Consider the following 10,642-nt stretch of genomic DNA (forward strand, 5'->3'; position numbering starts at 1 on the left):
CTTCCTTCCGAGGAGTGGCTGGTGGGTTTGAACCGCCAGCCTTCTGGTTAGCAGTCAAGTGCTTTAGCCACTATGCTACCAGAGCTCCTGCAATAATAATAAACTTATTAAATGAGTATCTACTATGTGACAGGCAAAAAAAAAAAAAAAATACATGAATTTAAAAACAGATCAATAGAAAATATCCAAACTGAAGCACAAAGAGAAAAATAAATGGAAATAATGGGGCATGAAAAAGTCTAATTTATTTGTAATTGGAGACTCAGGAAGAGAAAAGATAGAGAACAGGGCAGAAATGATACTTGAAAAGACAGTGGCCAAGGAATTTTCTTAGCTGATGAAAAACATTAACTCACAGATTTTTAAAAAAACAACTCAGTAAATCCCAAAAGAATATAAATACAAAGAAAACCACAACTATTTTGAACATCCAGTCAAACTACTAAGAACCAAGGACAGAAAGAAAACTAAGGCAGATCATGTCACTTATATATTCAAAACCCTCCAGTGGTTTACCACCTCACTCAGAGAAAAAGCCAAAGTCCTTAAATGGTCAAAAAGTCTTATGCAATCTGCACCACTCCTGAAGTGTCATCTCTGACCCCATCTCCTGTCATACACCTCCCTTCTCTTCTCTTCCTCATCTGCTCCAGTTACACTGTCCTTGCTGTCCCTCATTCGGCTTATTCCCATCTCAGGACATCTGCATTTGCTATTCATCTTGCCTGAAACACACTTCTTTCAGACAGTCACATGGTTAACTTCCAAGTCTTTACTCAAGTCTTTCAGTGAAACCTTCCTAGACTATCCTATTTAAAACCGCTTTGCTTCCTTCTATTTCTTCTTCCCTATTTTATTTTTCTCCATAGCAGCTTCCGTTTATGACACTCTTTATTAGTTTATTATCTATCTCATATTGTTGTTATGTGCTGTCAAGTCAGACCCGACTCATAGGGACCCCTCCTCGGGTTTCTGAGGCAGTATCACTACAGAAGTAGATTGCCCAACCTGCCTTCTGAGGAGTGGCTGGTGGGTTTGAACCACCAGCCTTCTGGTTAGCAGTCAATTGCCTTAGGCACTAGGTTACCGGAGCTCCTATATAAAATCCACAAATATGGGATTGTTGACTGCTGTAGTTTCATTGCCTAGAACAGAGCCTGGCACATGTAAGCACTCAAATATTTGTGGAAAAATTAATCACATGTTAAGTAACACTTGACTGTTGTATTTCCTGTCACTTCTTTATACTTTCTTTAAAGACATAATTACTAACCCATTATTATGAGGGTAAGGATTTTGACATGCTTTCCAATTAATTAGTCTATATTAATTTATCTTACTCAAAGGTATTCTACAAGTTTAAATTAGTACTTTCACCAAAAAACTTAATTTACTATAGAGAATTCACTTATGATAATGAAACCATCTGAAATATTATGGAATTTAGAAACAAAGAAAATACTGGGAATTATTAAAATATTTTGAACTTACTCATCTGACATAATTTTTTCGCCAGATGGTAATCTCGGTCCATTTCTGCTCTCAAGAACTGGAAAACATTAAGAAATTCTTTGGATAAGTTGTTTCAGAAAATAACTTAAATAACAATTATGAATTCCCTAGAAAATATTCTGTTAATGATTACTTCACTTTTACTATCTACACATTTTTCCAACAGTGAGTCTCTAATCAATCATCAAGGATGTGTAAGTGCAACTCATCTACTAACCAAAAGGGTAGCAGTTAGAACTCACCCAGAGGCTCCGCAGAAGAAAAACCTGTAGATCTGCTTTTTGAAGACCGTAGCCTAGAAAACCCTGTGGGGGAGTTCTACTCGGTCACATGGGGTAACTATTAAGTCGAAAATGACTAGTAACAGCAACATGGCAAGGCAAGAAGGGCACAGGTGTTTCATTGGTAGAACTCTTGCTTTCTACGCAGATTGTAAAATCCACAAAGCTTGATTCCTGGCCAACATACCTCATGTACAATTGCCAGCTATTTGTTAGATTAGGAAGAAAGGTCTGGCAATCTACTCCTGAAAACCAGCCAATGAAAGCCCTATGGATTAGAATGGCCTATTCTGCAACCAGTCATGGAGATGGTACAAGAAAAGTAAGTTGATTGAACTGGCACAGATAGTAAAGCCATAGTAAAGATAGTAAACATAAAACACTTTATGTTAATATCTCTGGGTCAGGTTCAGCCTTCATTTGTGAAAATTCTTAGTTACAAAAACTATAGACTTACAGTTTTGTTTATTCAATACTTTCCAGACTTATTCTTATTATCATCTAGTTGGGTTTTGTCCCCCTATTTTTATTATTACACAGTAATACAATTTTTTGTGTTGTTTTTCTTGTTAGGTGCCATTGAGTCAGTTTCAACTCACATCACCGGTGACAACAAACAAAACACTGCCCAATCCTGTGCCATCTTCACAATCATTGCTATGGTTGAGTTCACTGTTGCCACCACTGCATCGCTCCACCTTGTTAAGGGTCTTCCTCTATTTCCCTGACCCTCTACTTTACCAACCATGATGTCCTTCTCCAAGGACTGGTGCCTCCTGATAACATGTCCAAAATATGTGAGACAAAGTCTCACCATCCTGACTTCTAGGGAGAATTCTGGCTGTACTTCTTCTAAGACAGATTTACTCATTCTTCTGACACTCCTGATATATTCAATATTCTTCGCCGATATCATAACTTGAATGCAAGAATTATTCTTCAATATTCTTTATTAATTGTCCAGCTTTCACATGCAGATGAAGTGAGTGAAAATACTGTGGTTTGCGTCAGGTGCACCTTAGTCTTCAAAGTGACATCTTTGCTTTTGAACACTTTATAGAGGTCTTCTGCAGAGATTTGCCCAATTCAGTATGTCATTTGATTTCTGACTGCTGCTTCTGTGGGTGTTGATTATAGTCTAAGTAAAATGAAATTCTTGACAACTTCAATCTTTTCTTCATTTATCATGATGTTGCTTAGTGTCAGTTGTAAGGATTTTTGTTTTATGTTGAGGTATAATTCACACTCAAGGTTATATATAGTCTTTGATCTTCATCAGTAAGTGCTTCATGTCCTCTTTGCTTTTAGCAAGTAAGGTTGTGTTATCTGCATATCACAGGTTGTTAATAAGTCCTCTTGCAATCCTGATGTTGGACTCTTCTTCATATAATCCAGCTTATTGGATAATTTTCTCAGCCTACAAACTGAGTAAGTATGGTAAAGGATATCACCCTGACACACACTTTTCCTGATTTTAAACCTTGCCCTAGCCCTTTGGTCACTCAAATGACTGCCTCTTGGTCCATGGACAGGTTCCACAGAAGCACAATTAAATGTTTTGGAATTCCTATCCTTCACAATGTTATACATAATTTGTTGGGACTCATGCAGTTGAATGACTTTGCATAGTCAATAAAACACAGGTAAACATCCTTCTGGTATTCTCTGTTTTCTGCCAAGATGCATCTGGCATTAACATTGATACCCCTCATTCCACATCCTCTTCTCAATCTGGCTTGCATTTCTGGCAGGTCCCTGCCAATGCACAGGTGCAACCATTTTTGAATTATCTTCAGCAAAATTTTACTTGCATGTTTTATTAATGGCATTGTTCAATAATTTCTGCATTTTGCAGGATCACATTTTTTTGGGGGATGTGCACAAACATAGATCTCTTCCAGTCAGGTGTCTACATAGCTGTCTTCCAAAATTCTTGGTATATGCAAGTGAGCAATTCCAGGTTGCTTCTGTTTGTTGAAACATCTCAACTGGTATTCCATCAATTCCTGAAGCTTTGTTTTTGGCCAATGCTGTCAGCACAGTTTGGGTTTCTTCCTTTAATACCACTGGTTCTTAACCATATGCTACTTCCTGAAATGGTTGAATGTTGCCCAATTCTTTTCAGTACAGTAGTTCTCTGTATTCCATTTTCTTCTGATGCTTCCTACATAATTCAATATTTTGCCCATGTTGTTGTTATGTGCCATCAAGTTGGCTCCAACTCTTAGCAACCCTATGTGTAACAGAATGAAACACTGTCTGGTTCTACACCATCCTCACAATTCTTGTTGTACATGAAGCCATCATTGCAGCCACTGTGTCAATCTATCTTGTTGATGAGCTTCCCCTTTTTCACTGACCCTCTACTTTACCAAGCATGATGCCTTTTTTTCAGGGAATAATCTCTTCTGACAACATGACCATAGGAGGTGAATAAAGTCTGGCCGTTCTCACTTCCAAGAGCATTGTGGCTGTACTTCTTCCAGGACAGATTTATTCATACTTCTGGCAGTCCATGGTATTTTCAGTATTCCTCACCAACACCACAATTCAAAGGCATCATCTTCTTTGGTCTTCCTTATTCATTGCCCAGCTCTCGCATGCATGTGAGGTGAATGAAAAATATCATGGCTTAGGTTAGGTACACCTTAGTCTTCAAAGTGACATCTTTGTATAGTAATACCTCAAACAGGTCTTTTGCAGCAAATCTGCCCAGTGCAATACAACATCTGATTTCTGGATTGTTGCTTCCATGGATGTTGATTGTGGATCCAAGTAAAATGAAATCCCTGACAACTTCAATCTTTTCTCCATTTATTGTAATGTTGCTTATTGGTCCAGGTGTGAGGATCTTTGTTTTCATTATGTTGAGGTATAATCCATACTGAAGACTGTAGTCTTTGATCTTCATCAGTAAATGCTTCAAGTCATCTTCACTTTCAGCAAGCAAGGTGTGTCATCTGAATATTGCAGGTTGTTAATAAGTCTTCCTCCAATCCTTTTACCAACTTCTGCAGTCTGAAATGGACCAAACATGCAATCAAGATGTACTGATTATTACTAGTGATTGGAATGTGAAAGATGGAAACAAGAACATCAGTAGTTGGAAAATATGGCCTTCGTGATAGAAATGATGCTGGAGATCACATGGTAGAATTTTGTAAGACCAATAACTTATTCATTGCAAACATCTTTTTTCAACAATATAAAGGGCAGCTATACATGTGGATCTTGCTAGATAGAATGCATAGGAATCAGATAGACTATATCTGTGGAAAGAGGCAATGGAGAAGTTCAGTACATTCAAACAAAAAAAGGCAAGGGGCTGACTGTGGAACAGACCATCAATTGCTCATATGCAAGTTCAAGTTGAAGCTGAAGAAAATTAAAACAAGTCCATGAGAGCTAAAATATAATCTTGATTATATCTCACCTGAATTTAGAGACTGTGTGCACTGAATTTGACACACTGAACACCAATGACTGAAGACCAAATGAGTGGTGGGATGACATCAAGAACATCATACGTGAAGAAAACAAAAGGTCATTAGAAAGACAGGAAAGGAAGAAAAGACCAAAATGGATGTCAGAAGAGACTCTGAAACTTGCTATTGAATGGAAAGTAGCTAAAGCGAATGGAAGAAATGATGAAATAAAAGAGTTGAACAGATTTCAAAAGGCAGCCCCAAAAGACAAAGTATTATAATGAAATGTGCAATGACCTGGAGTTAGAAAACCAAATAGGAAGAACATGCTTGACATTTCTCAAGCTGAAAAAGCTAAAGAAAAAATTCAAACCTCAAGCTGTATTACTGAAGGATTTTATGCATAAAATATCAAATAATGCAAGAAGCATCAAAAGAAGATGGAAGGAATACACAGTCACTGTACCAAAAAGAACTGGTTGAAGTTCAACTATTTCAGGAAGTAGCATATGATCAAGAGCCAATGGTACTGAAGGAAGTCCAAGCTGCACTGAAAGAACTGGTGAAAAACAAGCCTCCAGGAACTGATGGAATACCTATTAAGATGTTTCAACAAATAGAAGCAGTGCTGGAGGTGCTTGTTTATGCTAAGAAATTTGGAAGACATCTACTTGGTCAACTGACTGGAAGAGATCTATATCTGTGCCCACTCCAAAGAAAGGTGATCCAATAGAATGTGGAAATTATCAAACAATATCATTAATATCACATGCAAGTAAAATTTTGCTGAAGACAATTCAAAATCAGTTATAGCAGTGTATTTACAGGGAACTCCCAGAAATGCAAGCTGGAATCATTGCTGATGTTGGTTTGATCTTGGCTGAATGCAAAAAAATATCAGAAAGATGTCTACCCATGTTGTATTGACTATGACTATGTGGGTCATTAAAAATTATGTACAACATTGAGAAGAATGGGAATTCGACAGTACTTAACTGTTCTCATGAGACACTTGTACATAGACCAAGAGGCTGTCATTCAATCAGAACAAGGGGATACTGCATGGGTTAAAATCAGGAAGGGTTGTACCCTTTCACTATTTTGCCCATAAAACAAAAACCAAACTCACTGCCATCAAGTCGACTCCTACTCACAGTGACATCCACTGGGTTTCCAAAGTGGTAAGTCTTTACAGAAATAGATCGCCTCATCTTCCTTTCATGGAATGGCTGGTGGATTTGAACCACCAACCTTTCAGTAGGAGTCCAACGCCTTAGGCACTGTGCCACCAAAACACCTTTATTTTGCCCATAGAATCCTTCAATAATTCAACTTGAGGCCTGAAATTTTTCTTCAGGTCTGTCACTTTCAGAAATGTCCAGAATGGTCTTCCATTTTTTCTAACTCCAGGTCTTTGCATATTTCATCATACTTTACTTTGTCTTCTCGAGCCACTCTTTGAAATCTTCTGTTCAGCTCTTCTATTTCATCATTTCTTCCATTAGCCTTAGCTACTTTATGTTCAAGAGTACATTTCAGAGTCTCTTCTCATACCCATTTTGGTCTTTTCTTTCTTCCTTGTCTTTTTAATGACCTTTTGCTTTCTTCACATATGATGTCCTTGATGTCATCCCAAAACTTGTCTGGTCTTCAGGCATTACTGTTCAATGCATCAAAATCCTTTCTCAGGTAGTCTCTAAATTCAGATGGGATATACTCAAGGTCATATTTTGCTTTTATGGACTTGTTTTAATATTCTTCAGCTTCATCCTGAACTTGCATATGAGCAACTGATGGTCTCTTTTGCAGTTGTGCTCTGGCTTTGTTCTGACTGATGATACTGAACTTCTCCAGGGTCTCTTTACACTGATAGAGTTGATTTGACTCCTGTATATTCTATCTGGTGAGGTCCATGTGTATAATCACCATTTACGTTTTTGAAAAAGGTATATGCAATGATAAGTCATTGGTCTTGCAAAAGTCTATCAATCATGTGATTGCTGGCATCGTTTCTGTCACTTTTTTTTGTATGCAGGAAAATGCAATTTAAAATTTCCTCTCTGTCCTCAATTAAAAAGCACCTATAGTTCTACCACCTAGAGATTTTATTTTTAATATTTTTATGTATGTCCTTTTACTCTTTTTTTTATAAATGAACACATGTAGATTAAGAAGAATTGGGATTTTTTTAAATAATTAAAAAAAAAATAAACCATGTATCATGATAATTTTCTCCCCCAGTATTAAATGTTCTTCTATACTATATTCTTTTTTTAAAAATTGTGATTTGGGTGAAAGTTATCCTATATTCTTTAATTGCTTAGGCTACAATTTACTAATCATTTATTCATTAGCTAGGTTGTTTCCGTCAAAAATAAAAACTACACTTTGAAGATTATTCTTGCTCGTGTATGACATATTCTGAATCATATTAGGAATACTCATTTTACTCTCTGCAAGAGTCAAGGGCATTAAGTAATATAAGAGAGACACTTCTCACACATTTCCAAATATTTGATAAATACCCAGGAGCATTTTTAAGAAATAGTTCTCTATCAGTTTTCTTAATTTCTCCCATGGGTAATGAATTATTTATATTTTTCTAATGTAAATAAAACTCTTCTAGAGATTTTTCTATAAATCATCACAATTCTGTATTTCATAATGTTCACTTTTTCGTGTATTAGTAAATGTTATGTTCAACTCATGCAATAGAACTGTTTTAGAAATCTCTTCCTGTCTCAGTTGTTCTTCATTTTCATTCCTAATTATGGTATTCTTCCATTTTAATTACAGTATCTACTGGTTGATCTGGGCAATCTACTTCCGCAGTGATACTGCCTTGGCAACCTAAGGAGGGGTTGCTATGAGTAGGGGCCAACTCGACAGCACATAACAACAACAAACTGGTTGATCTATATCTTTTTTATTTTCTTCAGCTAGCCAGCATGAACTGACACATTATATGGTTTTTACTTTGAATTCATTTCAGTTTCTTTAATTCTTGTTTTCCTTATGCTTATTTTGTAATTCTTCTAGTTTCTGACATTAATATGTAGCTCATTCATTTGCACTTTTTCTTGAATCATCACCATCATCATCACCAAAACATCTGAAGCTTTAAGTTCTCAAACGTTTCACTATTTAGTGTTGTGGTTACTACTATTTTCTAAATAGCTTGTAAATTATTTGTTTTTCTTTTCAACTCAAAAGTCACTTAAGAAAATATCTTTTAGTTTTAAGTGGTTTTAACTTATTGTTATATTTTTGTTATAGTGTCTAGATTAATTGATCATGGCCAAAGAATGTGATCAGTATAATATTGTATCTGTTACATTTAAAAAATCTTTTTAGTATGTAAATTCTGAATATACGCAGGAGAAAGATTAGTACAAAGAAAATTATGTACCCAATTATCAGAGTCAAGAATTATGAACACTTTGCAGTCTTGTTTGATCAATATCACCACACATTCCTTCTCTCCTCCTGGACCATTTTATTTTAAAATAAACACACAACCACAATATTGTTATCACACCTAACAAAATTAACATCTAATAATTAATATCTAGTCTACTTAATGAATCATTATAATAAATACTATTCTCAGAAAGACAAAAGGACTATATAATCAATTTTAAAGGTCCCTTGCATTGAATTACTTTTTGTTGTTATTAACATAAAATATATTTCATCTTAATAGTTCAAAAGGCAGTGAAATTAAGAAATTGATGCACTGAATATTTAGCTAAAGTCTGTTATGAGAATTACTTGTTGTTGTTATGTGCTGTTGAGTCAGATCCGATCATAGTGACCCCTCCTTGGGTTTCTGTGGCAGTGTCACTATGGAAGTGGATTGCCCAACCTTCCCTCTGAGGAGTGGCTGGTGGCTGGTGGGTTTGAACTGCCAGCCATCTGGTTAGCAGTCAAGTGCCTTAGGCACTACACTACCAGAGCTCTGTGAGAATTACTTAAGACTACAAAATTAGTCTGAAGAAAAGTTTTAAAATTTTGACCCTATATTAAATTATTTCTGACATTCAAAATAAAGAGATGGTTAACAACCAAATATAAAACATGAACCTTGGTGAGATCCTGACTGGGAAACAAATTCAGCTATAAAAGATATTTTAAAGAAAAATTAGAAATTTCTTGTCTTTCCACTGTCTAGATAATTTGGAAATTTGTCTTTAAAATGGAAGAAGTGATGAAGTAAAAGAGCTAAACAGAATATTTCAAAGGGCAGCTGGAGAAGACAAAGTGAAGTATTAAAATGAAATGTGCAAAGAGCTGGAGTTGGAAGACCAAAAGGAAGAACACCCATGGCATTTCTCAAGCCAAAAGAACTGAAGAAATAATTTAAGCCTCAAGTTGCAACACTGAAGCAATCTATGGGCAAAATATTGAATGATGCAGGAAGTATCAAAAGAAGATGAAAGACTACACAGAGTCACTGTAACATAAAGACATAGTCAATGTTCAATCATTTCAGGACGTAGCATATGATCAGGAATTGATGGTACTGAAGGAAGAAGTCCAAGATGCACTGAAGGCACTGGCAAAAAACAAGATTCTGGGAACTAATGGAATACAAGTTTAAACGTTTCAACAAACAGATGCAACCTGAAAACACTTATTCTTCTATGCCCTAAAATTTGGAAGACAGCACTTGTCCAACCAACTAGAAGACACTATATGCACCAAGCCCACAGAAAGGTGATCCAACTGAATGAGGAAATTATCAAACAATATCATTACTATCACATGCAAGTAAAATGCTGTTGAATTCAAAAACAGTTACAGCTGTACACTGACAGGGACCTGTCAGAAATTCAAGCCAGGTTGAGAAGAGGATACGGGAAGGAGGGATATCACTGCTGACATCAAATGGATCTTGGCTGAAAGCACAGAATACCAGAGGATGTTCACCTGAGTTTTACTGACTATGCAAAGTCACTGGACTGTGGATCTTAATAAATTATGGACAACATTGTGAAGAATGGGAATTGCAGAGCATTTAAATATGCTTATGTGGAGCCTGTACATGGACCAAGAGGCAGTCATTTGAATAAAACAAGGGGCTACTGTGTGATTTAAAACCAGTTCGGGAACCCAACTCAACCCGTGGCTCAACTTTCAGCCAAACGATAGACAGGTGAACAGAAACACCAGACAGGTACGCACTCGTTAGCACAACCAACCATATGAGATTAAAAGGGCAACATTTGCCCAGGGATAAATCTAAGAAGGCAGAAAGGGATAGCAAGGGAGGACAGACGGAAATGGTAACCACAGGGAGGAAGTGGGAAGAGTGCTGTGAGGATTGCAATGAATGTCACACCACAAATATGTATGAACTGTTGAATGGAAAACCAAATTGTTCTGTAAACTTTCACCCCACTCACAATACAGTTTTGAAAAAAA

The 10,642-nt window shown here is 36.4% G+C and overlaps 1 protein-coding gene across 1 annotated transcript in view; it reads right to left on the reverse strand.

The window, feature by feature from the left end:
• Nucleotides 1-10,642, reverse strand: part of ERICH2 (glutamate rich 2) — a 61,314-nt gene that overhangs the window by 14,116 nt on the left and 36,556 nt on the right. The window contains exon 6 of the mRNA XM_007953137.1: nucleotides 1,492-1,549. Within this exon, the coding sequence (XP_007951328.1) occupies nucleotides 1,492-1,549 (58 nt within the window). The remainder of the gene's footprint in view (nucleotides 1-1,491; nucleotides 1,550-10,642) is intronic.

The sequence above is a fragment of the Orycteropus afer genome, unplaced genomic scaffold, assembly GCF_000298275.1.
Source record: "Orycteropus afer afer isolate SDZICR_OR568_19922 unplaced genomic scaffold, OryAfe1.0 scaffold00001, whole genome shotgun sequence".
NCBI classification, from domain to species: Eukaryota; Metazoa; Chordata; class Mammalia; order Tubulidentata; family Orycteropodidae; genus Orycteropus; species Orycteropus afer.